The following is a 14,973-nucleotide window of genomic DNA, read 5'->3' as shown; positions in this document are numbered from 1 at the left end:
TCCGAGCAGGGAGAGGAGACAGTGCCCCACGTACAGGGTAAGCTGAATAGCCGGATGGCTAAAGTTCACCCTCCCAGCTCCCCTAAGCTGTCCTCCATCTCGTCCTGTGAACAGCAGGGAAGGGGGTCCCCTATCCCAGGAGCAATGGAGGCCAGGCCACGAGGAGCATCAGCTCAGTCAGAGGCCCCAGTACACCTGCTTGAACCACCAATGTCACAGCCCTCAGCACAAATGGCCCTACAGATTTGGCCTGCACCTAAACCTCAACGGCCCACAATCCAGCAGCCGGGGAGGAGAGACGATCTGGGGGATACACCATCTTTGACCCCCTATGCCCAGGCCCCTGTATATGCCTCAGATTCTGACCTGGAGGATTCAGCCTCACTTCCTTCAGATGTGCCCCCTATGTGGAGGGAATGTTTCTCACAGTTGCCCACTAAAGAGGACTTTAAGAGTATGATACAAGAAGTGAAGGCAGCTTTTCGTTCGGAATTGGCGGGGGTGTCGCAGCATATACAGCAGATTGCTACGAGGGTGGAGGCTCTAGAAGATGACCACGATGCCACTAGGCGCCATGTCTCTGTGATACAGTCTTCAGTGTCCTCCCAGCTGGCGTCCATTAGAGATATGCAACTGCATCTAGAGGATTTGGATAACAGAGGTCGCCGTCATAATATAAGGATAAGGGGCATACCGGAGCCCTCGGGGTCTGAAGATCTTCCCATCGTGTTAGAGACTATCTTTAACGACCTTTTGGGTGCACCCCCGTCTAATCGGATACCGCTTGACAGAGCGCATAGAGCACTGAAACCAAAATCCATTACATCTCAGCCCAGAGATATCATCTGCTGTGTCCAGGATTTCCGCACTAAGGAGGACATTATGCTTAAAGCCCGTCAGCGTAAAGACCTGGAGTATGCCGGTGTGCCGATTCAGTTATTCCCGGATCTCTCCTGGATTACGTTACAGAAAAGACGTCTGCTTCGTCCGCTTCTCGCAGCCCTACGGGACCACAATATTATTTATCGATGGGGGTTTCCGTTCTCCCTTACAGCCCGAAGAGATGGTGTTTCTGCAACCCTGAGGTACCCAGGGGATTTGCCTCATTTCTGTGACTCCCTTGGTATACCAACGCCCAAGATGCAGAATTGGGAGACTCCTTTGCCGCCTTCGTCTCCACGTCCAGTCTGGCAGTCGGTCCGAAATAAGCGGAGGACCTCTCCAAGACGACAGTCTAACCGAAGTTCACCAAGACCTGATTTGAATTGATGGACGCTGCGCAGATACACGGCACCTCCGTAATATATGTGAAGGAGCCTGGTCACCCATACCAGCTGCTCCCTTCGCCAGTTGCACTATCCTAGGCTAAAAATGCATTTAGGATTATATTTCTGATTTTATGTTGCTTCTCTTTAATTCGTTAACGTAAATTGTGGCAGGGCGCGATTGCCCGGGATACACTTGGCTCTTTCACCCCCTTTTTGTTTTTGTTTTTTCTCGGCCTGTACGTATTTATACGTACTTTTGTACTAGGTTCCTCGACTGTTGAGACCCAACCTCCTTTTTTGATAGGGGTAATTTGTTTTGCAGTTCTCCCTCTGTTTTTAGAGAGAGTTGCAAAGGGTAATATTGTATTACCAGTTTTCTTTTGCTTTAATATCACCCGCCCCAGGGTATAGTATTCTCCCTGGTAGTATTTTCTGAGTGTGTTTGAAATTCATTGATCTCATGCATTTCTCTTTGTTCTCACTGCAGATATGTGTATTGTCTCCCTGGTACGTCTTTACCCCAGTGTCTTTCCCTCCCCTCCTACTTTCATCCGAAATAACACCTGAGATGACAGTGAATCCTCCAAGAACCTCCAAGGTAGAAGGACGCCGTAGAACACTGCTTGCTTTGAAACCGACATGGGACTGGCCCCGACATAACTGTGAGCTGTATACATCCGCACTTTCCACATCCTTCTTTACTCTTTCATACATCTTTGACCATGGTTAAATTTGTCACACTTAATGTCAAGGGTCTCAACTCCAATGTGAAGAGACGCTTGCTTCTCAGGGAGTTGAAATCGCTTGGAGCGGAAGTTGCTTTTCTGCAGGAAACACACTTAGATTCATCCGGAACTTTCCAATTTGCCCGAGGGGCGTATCCTGCTGTGTACTCTGCCTCGTCAGGTCGCAAAAGGGAGGGGTTGGCCATTTTGATAGCAGCTTCCTGCCCCATACAAGTTCACACCTCACATCTAGATCCGAAAGGCAGATATGTTATAATAGAGGGGACTTTGTTTGGACAGCCCATTGTTTTATGTAACGTTTACTCTCCTAATACCGCACAGATTCCATTCCTACGTAGACTCCTTTCTAAACTCCAGAAGCTTCCTAGGGGGGCATGGCTGGTGGGAGGAGATTTTAATGTCCCGTTCTCCACGTCCATGGATAGGGTCTCTCTTACACACGCTACTCCGACGCCCACCCTTACAGGACTTTCTACACGTTTTAGGCAACTAATTAGAGAGCACCAGCTCTATGATTTGTGGCGAGTGGATCACCCAGGTGATAGGTCCTATACCTTCTTCTCCCATACGCACAGCACTCATACACGCTTAGATTACTTTTTTGGTAATGTCCCTGCCCTCCGTGCGCTCCAGGGGGCGAATATAGACCCCATCTCTTGGTCAGATCACGCACCAGTTTCTGTGTCCCTGCAGATAGGGAAACCAAATACGAGAGTATGTCATTGGCGCTTAAACGAAACTTTGATTAAGTCCCCTGCTCTTAGGGACAGCCTGGCCGGACATATGCGGGAATTTTATGCACTTAATGAGGGATCGGTTCCTTCAGTATCCACTCTTTGGGAGGCGCATAAGGCGGTGATGAGAGGGCAATGCATAGTAATGGGATCTAGATTGAAAAGAGACTCTCGGGCCAAGCGGGTGGCTCTCCATCGGACAATTACTAAGTTGGAGAGAGAAATGGGGATTAAACCGGCGGTCCCGACACTATGGAAATTGATAGAGGCTAGAGCACAACTCAAGGACTTAGCTATGAAGGGGGTAGAAAAGTCATTACTATACACAAAAAGGAAATATTACGACAAAGGTAATAAGGCGCACTCGCTTCTGGCCAGACTATTGCGGGATCAGGCGACTGTTCGTACTCCACAGGCGGTTCGGGATAAGGCGGGCATACTCCAGCATCACCCAGACACGATAGCCACACTTTTTCATGACTATTATAAATCCTTATACCACCTGCCAAATACCTTACCACCTGATCCGGCTCGTCGGAGGGAAACGCTGCAAGCATATCTCTCTTCCTGTGCTCTCCCTAAACTGAAAGATGAGGAGCTTTCATCCCTGAGTGCCCCGATCTCTGCGGAGGAATTGTTTGATATATTGAAGGACCTCCCTAGTGGTAAGGCCCCTGGACCAGATGGCTTTACATATGGGTATTATAAGACCTTTGCAGAGATCTTGGTTCCACGGATGGCTTCCTTATTTAATGAATTCCTACAGGGTTCTCCCATCCCTCAAACATTCCTGCATTCTCATATCACGCTGATCCCTAAACCGGGTAAAGACCACGCAGAGTGCTCCAATTACAGACCCATAGCCCTTCTGAATTCGGATCTAAAAATTTTCACCCGTCTTCTAGCTAATAGACTCAATGTTTGGCTCCCTTCTTTGATTCACAAAGACCAAGTGGGCTTTGTGCCTCTTAGGCAAGGAGGAGACAACACACGAAGGGCCCTTGACCTCATTGATGCCCTCCAAAAGCAAAAGGAATAGGAATAGGCGATCCTTCTTAGTCTAGATGCAGAGAAGGCGTTTGACCGCTTGGGATGGCCATTTATGTTCGAAACTCTAAATTCATTTGGGATTTCGGGCCCTTATTTGACAGCACTGCGTGGTCTCTACTCCAAACCGACAGCGGCAATTAAACTCCCACACTCCACCTCCCCTCCGTTTCAAATCTGGAATGGTACACGTCAGGGGTGTCCCCTATCCCCACTTTTATTTGTGCTATGCATAGAACCTTTAGCAGCTCAAATACGGAAATCCAGGGATATAGCGGGGGTCCAGATACAAGATAAAGAGTTTAAGGTTTCCCTGTTTGCAGATGACGTCCTCTTGACTATCACTAAACCTCATACCTCCCTCCCTAACCTTACTACAGTTCTCCGTAGGTATGGGAGGCTGTCAGGATATAAAACTAATACATCTAAAACGGAAGCGCTCCCTCTTAATGTCCCACACCAGGAGCTCCAGCTACTCAAACACAACTACACCTACAACTGGAAGGAAACCTCCCTGACTTACTTAGGAGTTCAACTCACTCCCTCCTATACGTCGGTTTACAAGGCTAATTTCCCCTCTCTGTTTGTAGAGCTACGTCAGCTAATGGCCAGGTGGGAACCTCTTCCCATGTCATTTTTTGGGCGCATAGCAGCGGTCAAAATGACCTTGCTCCCTAAATTACTGTACTACTTTGAGACTTTGCCGGTAGCAGTACCTATGAAGGAATTGCGGGCCATGCAGTCTTCTATCCTCAGGTTCATATGGCATTCCGGCAGACATCGAATTCCGAAATCAGTTTTATTATCGGGTCGATCTGCGGGTGGGCTATCGGTCCCTGATGTGGTGAAGTACTACTGGGCGGCACACCTCCGTCGCATACCCAGCTGGGTGTCTTTAAGGGCGTACAATAAATGGACCGAAATAGAGAAGCTATGGATGGCCCCGGTCCACCCAAACTCCCTATTATGGGGTGACCCACTGGTAATGCCGACTGCATCTTTATTGGGTCCCATGAGATTTCAAAGGGAGGTGTGGGAAACCTGTAAAAACCGCTTCCATTTGGCATCGGGTTGCCCGCCCTTGACTTCGGTACTCTACACTCCCACTATTCCGGGGGGCACTACCTCCCGAATAGTCCGATTGTGGACGGGAATTGAGGTATTTCACCTGGCTGATATGGTTGATCCCCACACGCAAGAGCTTCACCCGTTTTCATACTTTCAAAAACATCATAATATTCCCTCCGCTGCGTTCTTTCACTATCTTCAGGTTAGACATTACATGCAGCAAACTTTTAGATCCACGCGGGTTACTGCACCTACAAGCTTCGAAAGGTTATGTCGGTATGTTACCACCACTAGGGGGCTTATCTCAGCCATTTATGCATTATTGCTATCCCCGGAGGGTTCCCCTCCACCTGGGCATAGATACATGTTGAAGTGGGAGGCCTTACTGAATAAATCCATCCCGCTCTCATTGTGGCAGATTATTTGGTCGCAAGCAGCTAAAACCTCCATCTGCACTGCATATAAGGAAAACCAATATAAAATCCTTATGTTTTGGTACCACACCCCTGCCTTTCTGCATAGCTTCAATCCGGGTATTCCGTCGGAATGCTGGCGTTGTAGAGGTCAGAGAGGTGATCTGTTCCATATTTTCTGGAGCTGTTCACTGGTACAACAGTATTGGTTGGAAGTTAAGAACTTGGCATTGGCGGTGTTGCAGCAGGATATTCCCTTAGATCCTCTTCATTACCTCCTAAATGTTCCCCCTAGGTCTTTGGGGAAATCACCAGCTCGACTCTTTCGACACTTTCTCACAGCCGCTAAGACGTTGATAGCGTGGAAATGGAGACAGATAACCCCTCCCTCCCACATCGACTTAGTAACTAGAATTAGGGAAATACGTACAATGGAGCATATGACGGCCTCTATTGACAATGAACTGGACAGGTTCAAAGTGGTGTGGGACCCGTGGGACAAGTATTGGATACAGGGAACTCAAGATTAGGTGGTAGGTGGAGCTCCGACTATCCCCCCCCCCCCTCACCCCCTTAAACCCCTGTGTTTTTTCCCAGATGTTTTGTCTGTCTATTGAAAGTTACTGTCTTACTATGTGAATTGCATGGCCCTTCATGCTGCTCTAAGTTATATGTATATTTTTGAAAAATTTTCAATAAAAACACAGTTGAAACCAAATATACAGTTAGGTCCAGAATTATTTGGACAGTGACACAATCTTCATGAATTTGGGCTCTGCATGCCACCACATTGCATTTGACATGAAACAGATGCAATTTAATTGTAGACTTTCAGGTTTATTTCAAGGGGTTGAACAAAAATATCCTGTGAAACGTTTAGGAATTGCAACCATTTTTCTACACAGCCTCCTCATTTCAGGGACTCAAAAGTAATTGGACAAATTAACATTACCATAAATAAAATGGTTTTTTTTTTTTAAAACTTTGTAGGGAATCCTTTGCAGGCAATGACTGCCTGAAGTCTGGAACCCATGGACATCACCAGACGTTGGGTTTCCTCCTTCGTGATTCTTTGCCAGGCCTTTACTGCAGCTGTCTTCAGTTGTTGCTTGTTTGTGGGTCTTTCTGCCTTAAGTTTTGTCTTAAGCAAGTGAAATGCATGCTCGATGGGGTTGAGATCTGGTGATTGACTTGGCCATTGCAGAATATTCCACTTCTTTGACTTAAAAAAACTCCTGGGTTGCTTTCGCAGTATGTTTAGGGTCATTGTCCATCTGTACTGTGAAGCGACGTCCAATCAACCTTGCTGCATTTGGTTGAATCTGAGCAGAAAGTATATCCCTGAACTCTTCAGAATTCATCCGCTGATTCTGTCTTCAGTCACATCATCAATAAACACTAGTGACCCAGTGCCTTTGGCAGCCATGAATGCCCGTGCCATCACACTGCCTCCACTTGTGATTAATCCTCTGTATTTGCTTGCATTAAGTCATCTCTTTATGGTAGACTTAGATACTGATACACTTACTTCCAGGAGAGTGTTCTTCACTTGGGTAGATGTTGTGAAGTGGTTTTCCTACACCATGGAAGGGATTCTGCAATCATCCACCACAGTTGTCTTCCGTGGACGTCCAGGACTTTTGGAGAATGTACCAAACTGTTGATTAGGCCACTCCTAACATTTGTGCTATCTCGCTGATGGATTTCTTAATTTTTTTCCGCCTAACGATGGTCTGTTTCCTTTGCATTGAGAGCTCCTTTGACCTCAAGTTGTGGGTTCACATCAACAGCTTCCAAATGCAAAAGCCACACCTGGAATTAACTCCAGACCTTTTACCTGCTTAATTGATGATGGATTAATGAGGGAATAGCCCATGCAGCCCATTAAATAGCTTTTGAGATAATTGTCTAATGACCTTTGGTCCCTTGAAAAAGAGGCAGCTACATATTAAAGAGCTGTAATTCCTAAACCCTTCCTCAAATTAGCATGTGAATACAATCAAATTAAAGCTGAGCGTCTGCACTTTAAAGGCATAGTGTTGCCAGAAAAACATGTTTTGTTTTTTTAAATTAAACATTTAGTGTGTGGGTGATTAAACATTGTTCAAATTTTTTTTATTTTTTTCACGAGTCAGGAAATATTATAAATTAATTCTAATTTATAATACTACCCATTTTTGGTCACTAGATGGAGCTATTCCCAAAATTGCAGCATTGCAACATTGGGTTAAAAGCCCTCGCTCTAGTGAGCTCTCAGCATCCCCCCCTCCTTTATCCTGGCTAGTGCCGGGATAAACGAGGGGTTTGAACGGTGTAACCTCCTACACTGTGTGTCGCCATTTTTTGAGCTAACACACAGTGTAGTAGGTTTACATACAGTAGTAAACACACACAAACACGAACATACATTGAAATCTCTTACCTGCTCCTGCCGCCGCGGCTCCCTCCGGCCCGTCTGCTCCGTTTGCTGCCGCTGGTCCAAGTGCACAAATCCGGAAGCCGCGACCGGAAGTAGTAATATTACTGTCCGGCCGCGACTTCCGGTCCACAGGAAAATGGCGCCGGACGGCGCCAATTTCGAATTGGACTGTGTGGGAGCGGCGCATGCGCAGTTCCCACACAGACGCCGTACACGGAAGTCAATGGGACGGGAGCCGTTCGCAGTCCCTATGGGACTGTGGCTGCCGTATTCCATGTCTGTCTGTGTCGTTAATCGACACAGACAGAAATGGAACAAAAAATGGCAGCCCCCATAGGGAAGAAAAAGTGTAAAAATAAGAAAAAGTAAAACACAAACACACAAATGAATATAAACGTTTTTAATAAAGCACTAACATCTTTAACATATAAAAAAATAATTTGTGATGACACTGTTCCTTTAAGCCCATATTGATTGTGGTGTCCATGACTGTGGGCCGTCGGGTTTGCTCGCGTCCCGACCCCGCAGCCATGGATCAGTGAGCACTGACTCGCATCTCCTTTCTAGGAGACGCCAGCGCTCACTTCTGCTCCGGTCTGCTGTGTCCCGTACATGTTTAATCACCTACACACTAAATGTTTGATTTAAAAAAAACAAACATGTTTTTCTGGCAACACATTCCCTTTAAGGCCCTTTTACACCGGCCGATAATTGGCTGGTGCAACGAGCGCCGATCAACGAGACATAGGAGCTATGGATGGGGACGACCGGTTGTTACTCCGATCACTTGTCCCCATACATTATTATCATGTTGGCAGTGCGCCTCCCTGTTTACACAAGGGGATGTGCTGCCGACAACAATATTTAACTTTTTTAACCCCTATCCGCACCAGGACGTAACTGTACGTCGTTGCAGGAAGTTACTTCCCGCACGAGGACGTACAGTTACTGAGTTAATCCCGGTGCACACTGTCGGCGACAGTGTGCACCGGGAACCAGGAGGTCAGCTGTCGCCGACAGCTGACACTCCCCTCTTGCCGGCCAGCGGTCCTTTGCCGCTGATTTCGGCGCATTAACCCCTTAAATTCGGCGATCGGGTGCAATCGCCGAATTTTAGGGGTTTCTAACATATCGGCAGACCCCCGTCCGAAATCGCGGGGTCTGCCGATAGTTAGTATGGCAAACGGAAGCCAAACAATGGCTTCCGGGTCTGCCATGGACAGAAGCCCATCAGGACCAACCTTCGGCTGGTCCTGATAGGCTTCCTGTCAGAGTGACAGAAAGTCACTGTGCCGTTCCCGATGCACACTGTCGGCGACAGTGTGCATCGGGAACTTGGAGATCAGCTGTCCCCGACAGCTGACACTCTCCAGTGTTGCCGATCAGCGGCTCATCGCCGCTGATTTCGGCAATTAACCCGTTACATGCGGGGCTCGATTGCGATCTCCGCATGTAGCGGGTTTGTAGCGCATCAGCAGCCCCCATGCAATCGTGGGGGCTTCTGATGCTTGTGATGGCACCTGGGGGCCAGACAACGGCCCCCAGGTCTGCCATGTATGTCAGCCTATGAGGATTAGCCTCTGCTGATCCTCGTAGACCAACTGTCAGAGTGACTGTGACGTCACACTGACAGTTGGAATACATTACACTACCTAGGTAGTATAATGTATTCTAGCAGCGATCAGAGCTGCAGGTCAAAAAAAGAAAGTGTAAAAAGTAAAAAAAAAAGTTAATAAACAAAAATATAAAGTGTAAAAAGTAAAAAAAAGTTAAGAAAAATGTTTTATAAAAGTGTAAAAATAAAAGGTTTTGTTTTCCTATAATAAGTCATTTATTATAGGGAAAAAATGAAAACGTTAAAAAAAAGTACACATATTTGGTATCGCCGCGTTCGTAACGACCCAATCTATGAAACTATAATGTTAATTTTTCCGCACGGTGAACGCCGCAAACAAAATAAACTGAAAACGGTCAGCATCGCTATTTTTTGGTCACCACCCCTCCCAAGATATAGAATAAAAAGTGATCAAAAAGTTGCATTTACCCCAAAATGGTACCAATGAAAACTACAACCCGTCCCGCAAAAAACAAGACCTCCCACAGCTTTTTTGACGAAAAAATAAAAAAGTTACGGCTCAGAATAGCGTGTCCCAGAAAATAAATTATTTTATAGAAACTTCATTTTATTGTGCAAACGCTGCAAAACTTAAAAAAAACTATACACATATGGTATCGGCGTAATCGTACCGACCGGCAGAATAAATTAAAACGTAATTTATTGCGCACGGTGAACGCTGTAATAAATAAAGAATTTAAAGCGCCAAAATCGCTGTTTTTTGGTCACCCTAGCTCTAAAAAAGATCCTGAGGGGCCAAAATGCTCACTATACCCCTAGAAAAATTCCTTGAGGGGTGTAGATTCCAAAATAGGGTGACTTTTGGGGGGTTTCCACTGTTTTGGTCCCTCCGGGGCGTTGCAAACCCGACATGGCACTGAAAACCAATCCAGCAAAATCTGCTTCAAAAAATCCAAAAGGCGCTCCCTCCCTTCTGAGCCCTGCTGTGGGTCCAAACATCAGTTTACGACCACATATGGGGTATTGGCGTAATCGGGAGAAATTGCTTTACAAATGTTGGGCGGCTTTTTCTCCTTTATTCCTTGTAAAAATGAAAAAATTCTATGTTTCCACAGAAAAATAGGTGATTTTCATCTTCACAGACTAATTCCACTAAAGTCTGCAAAAAAACTGTGGGGTCAAAATGCTAACTATACCCCTAGAAAAATGCCTTGAGGGGTGTAGTTTCCAAAATGGGGTCACTTTGGGGGGGTTTCGGCTGTTTAGGTACCACAAGACCTCCTCAAACCTGACATGGTGCCTAAAATATATTCCTAAAAAAAGGAGGCCCCGAAATCCACTAGGTGCTCCTTTGCTTCTGAGGCCTGTGTTTCAGTCCATTACCATACTAGGGCCACATGTTGGATATTTCTAAAATCTGCAGAATCTGGGCAATAAATATTGAGTTGCGTTTCTCTGGTAAAACCTTCTGTGTTACAGATTTTTTTTTATTACAAATGAATTTCGGCAAAAAAAATGAAATTTGTAAATTTCACCTCTACTTTGCCTTAATTCCTGTGAAACGCCTAAAGGGTTAAAATATTTTCTGAATGTGGTTTTGAATACCTTGAGGGGTACAGTTTTCAAAATGGGGTGATTTATGGGGACTTTCTAATATATAAGGCCCTCAAAGCAACTTCAGAACTGAACTGGTCCCTGAAAAAATAGCCTTTTGAAATTTTATTGAAAATATGAGAAATTGCTGCTAAAGTTCTAAGCCTCGTAACGTCCTCGAAAAATAAAAGTACGTGAAAAAAAATGATGCAAACATAAAGTAGACATATAGGAAATGGTAACTAGTAACTATTTTGTGTGGTATTACTATCTGTTTCACAAGCAAATACATTTAAGTTTAGAAAAATGCAAATTTTTGCAAATTTTTGCTAAAATTTGAAGTTTTTCACAAATAAATATTGAATTTATCGACCAAATTTTTTCACTAACATAAAGTACAATATGTCACGAGAAAACAATCTCAGAATCGCTTGGATAGGTAAAAGCATTCCGGAGTTATTACCACATAAAGTGACACATGTCAGATTTGAAAAAATAGGCTGTGTCCTGAAGGCCAAAACAGGCTGTGTCCTAAAGGGGTTAAAACTATCTGACTAGCAGATGATCAAGCGTTTGTTCGTTCATCTTCTGATCGCTGCCCTGTTTACAACGAACGTTCTACGAATGCCCGTCTGCCCGATAATCGCCCAGTGTAAAACCCCCTTTAGGCTCCGCTCCCCAGAGTAGCCCCAAGTCAAATCCCTTGGTGACAAGGAGGGTTCACACTGCCCCCTCCTAGCATCACTGCAGTCCAATCCTAGGCTGTCATTGCAAAAATATATGCATAGAGGTTTCTTGTTTATAATGATTTAGAAGATGATATATTTATATTTTTTTCCAAAATAAATTCTCAACCACAGAAAATGTTTTTATTTCTTTCTTAAAACATTTACTGTATGTGTTCAGTGCTTTGTTAATTTCTTAACTTTCTAAATAACACGAATCATGTAAAAAGCAAGGAACATGAATAATTTAATAATCCATGTGCCTAATTCTAGTATACTCCTATGTCTAGTAAAGAAAGCCAGAGATTTAGGGCTTCTTATGTTTGAATACATGAAATCCTAGTATTTTTCCCCTTTTGATATGTATAAGGAAAATTTACAAGTGAAAAGGAAAGAAAACGAGTTTAAGTTTTAATTTGGAGACCAGCTATATTGTTATCCGCACTGCCAACTAACTTCTCCCTTCTTACAATAAAAAGAGTGTCATTGGCAGAAAACTGAAGGCACTACAATCTAGTAATCTCTTTCATCCACAGCCCTGATCCTTTTAATAAACAAAATACGAAAAGGCAGTCAAAATTACGTCTAGCCTGTTTGAAAAGCTAGGAAATCCTGAGAGTACAATTCCCCACTTGTTATGTTCTTGGACCATGTGACTTAAAGTCATTCTGTGGGATAAAAGGCCCAAGCTGGTATCAGGGTTCTGCCATGCTTTTCCCTTAGTTCCCAGTCTTAGCCCATCTGTTGTTCAGAAAGCCAATGAATGGCATGTGTCAAGAGAGTCATCACTGAGCAAACTGCCCAAAGAAATCAGCTAGAGGACTTCCTTTTTTTTCTTTTCCACAATTGTTGTGGAGGCAGCGACCATATGGTGAATAATTAGTTTTTGACCCTTTTCCAGTAAAATGTTCATGCCTCTGCCAGGCTCTATCAATATGTGTATTAATGAGTAGGCCTGGAGAATGCCTTTGCATTGACAAACATTGTGATACCTATTGTGCAGTCTTTTAGCAGAGAAAAAGTTGCACACATTATCTTTCCTTTACTCCTCACATACAATCACTTTCACGCTCCTGTCATTTTCACCTCAAAAACATCTCCAGAATCCGCTCTTTTCTTACGGAGGAAACTGCCAAAACTCTCATTGTTGCTCTGATTCACTCTCGTCTTGACTACTGTAACTCATTACTAGTCGGTCTTCCCCTCACTAAACTCTCCCCTCTCCAATCTATCCTCAATGCAGAAGCCAGGCTCATCTTTATGACCAACCGCTACACCAACGCCTCTAATCTGTGCCAGTCACTGCACTGGTTGCCCATCCCCTTCCGAATAAAATTCAAACTTATTACTCTCACCCACAAAGCTCTCCACAGTGCTGCACCTCCTTACATCTCCTCCCTCATCTCTGTCTACCACCCTACTCGGGCTCTACGTTCTGCCAACGACCTTAGATTAAAATCCTCCATAATCCGAACCTCCCACTACCGTCTCCAGGATTTCTCTCGTGCTGCACCCGTCCTCTGGAATGTGCTACCCCAGACAATCAGATTAATTCCCAATATCCACAGTTTTAAACGTGCCCTGAAAACACATCTATTTAGACAGGCCTATAACATTCCCTAATCTGACTCCTTTCCATGGCCCTCCATTTAGATTAGTCATCAGAATAAGATTCCCTCACACTCCTTCTCTTCATGTCCGTCATACACGGATAGTGGCTGGTGACCGGCTCATGCAGCTTTATGTTACCACCGCATGTGTATAAAAATGGCCGGACTATTGTGCAGAACAAACACTGTTACACTTTGTGTCTCCCTTATGTCCTCATAGATTGTAAGCTCTTGCGAGCAGGGTCCTCACTCCCCAGGTTTGAATTGTAAATGAACTTTGTCACTATGTAATGTCTGATATTGTTTGTTTCATGTTCCCTCTAAATTGTAAAGTGCTGCGTAATATGTTGGCGCTATATAAATAAAGATTATTATTATTATTATATGTATTCCACTACACATCGGAAAATGTATTGTTTTGACGAATGTATTATTTTTTAAGTGCGTTTCCACTAACATGTTCCAGCTCTTGTGGGCAACTACCTTGTTCTATTATTAGAGTCAATCTAACTTGTATTTCCTATAATAATTTATGTGATGCAATTCTTATACTTATTATATAATGCTTTACTTTAATGCATTATTTTGCTTATGCAGCACGGTATAGTGATATGACATGTCATATATGTGTGCTTCTCCTGGTACTTATTTTCCGGTGCCGAGAATTCATGCAGTACTCATTAATTATTAGATATTACAGTATATTTACTCAGTATATAAAAAGACTGTCACAATTTATACAACCCTTGCATTTAGAATGAGCTTATATACATCTTTTTATTGGAGCTATACAGAATAAGTGCTAGAAGACGGGATAGAGTAACATTCTCTGTTTCAAGGATTCCTGGAGAAAGAACCCCAACTGATCGTACAATTCACCTATAGAACAACCTTTTCCTGTGAATTCAGTTTGGGTCTTAATACCCTGCTATCCCCAGGACTCTGCTGCAAGGTGGTTCTCCACGGGTTCATTCTCTGGATAAATATTGTTGTGGACCGTAGCAGGAAAGCAAATGGAAGACAGGAATCATAGTCAGGCAGGCTGGGTCAGCAATGGAGGAGTAGGAACACCAAACAAAGTGCAAGTCAGAACCCAAAAGTCAGTAGGTAGTTTTAGAATAAACGGGGAACACTATAAATAAGGCAAGAAGCATTATAATTGGCACCAATCAATATAATCTATGTCAGCTATATCAAAATTGGCCAGGCTCATTCTCTTTCCTGGTGTTTACCGGACAGATTAACACTAAGAAAACAGCCTAAGTTACCTGGAGTGTTTGATGGACTATTTGTGCTGGACAATAGTTTCCCATGCAGGTTTCTCCCACTCTTTGGATGTCCAGTAGAACTGTTGCAAGTAGGGATCCTTGAACATTGTTGCTCATCTGGTGAGGTTGCCATATGAGCAATAAATCTGGGACAAGGTGGAGTAAATCTTGCATTTTGTTGCTTTTGCTGTGAAAAAAAAAATGAAAAATGTATTTTTTACTTATTAACATTTCTTTATTGACTATATTAAAAAAATATATATATATATTAATTAACCAAAGCTGTGTTATGGCTTCTCAGAGACCAATTATCCAGCACTATTTTACGTTGCCCAGTTTAACTATTGTATTAAAGTATTGAACTTTTCAACCTACAGTATGTAACTATGTAACTTCCTAAGAACAGCATTTGTACCAAGGATCAGGGGGAAATACCAACTCCTCATATTCCAAAAAAGAATCCAGATGACTCTAAAGTCCAATAAAAAGGCAAAATAGCATGTCAC

At 43.9% G+C, this 14,973-nt stretch overlaps 1 protein-coding gene across 1 annotated transcript in view; it reads right to left on the bottom strand.

Moving 5' to 3' along the window:
- LOC142751090 (uncharacterized) overlaps positions 1–14,642 on the bottom strand; it is a 33,341-nt gene extending 18,699 nt beyond the window's left edge. The window contains exon 1 of the mRNA XM_075860065.1: positions 14,468–14,642. Coding sequence (XP_075716180.1) covers positions 14,468–14,600 — 133 coding nt within the window. The 5' untranslated portion in view covers positions 14,601–14,642. The remainder of the gene's footprint in view (positions 1–14,467) is intronic.
- Between the last annotated feature and the right edge of the window lie 331 nt (positions 14,643–14,973).

The sequence above is a fragment of the Rhinoderma darwinii genome, chromosome 3, assembly GCF_050947455.1.
Source record: "Rhinoderma darwinii isolate aRhiDar2 chromosome 3, aRhiDar2.hap1, whole genome shotgun sequence".
Classification (NCBI taxonomy): Eukaryota; Metazoa; Chordata; class Amphibia; order Anura; family Rhinodermatidae; genus Rhinoderma; species Rhinoderma darwinii.
This window is presented reverse-complemented; position numbering and strand designations above follow the sequence as displayed.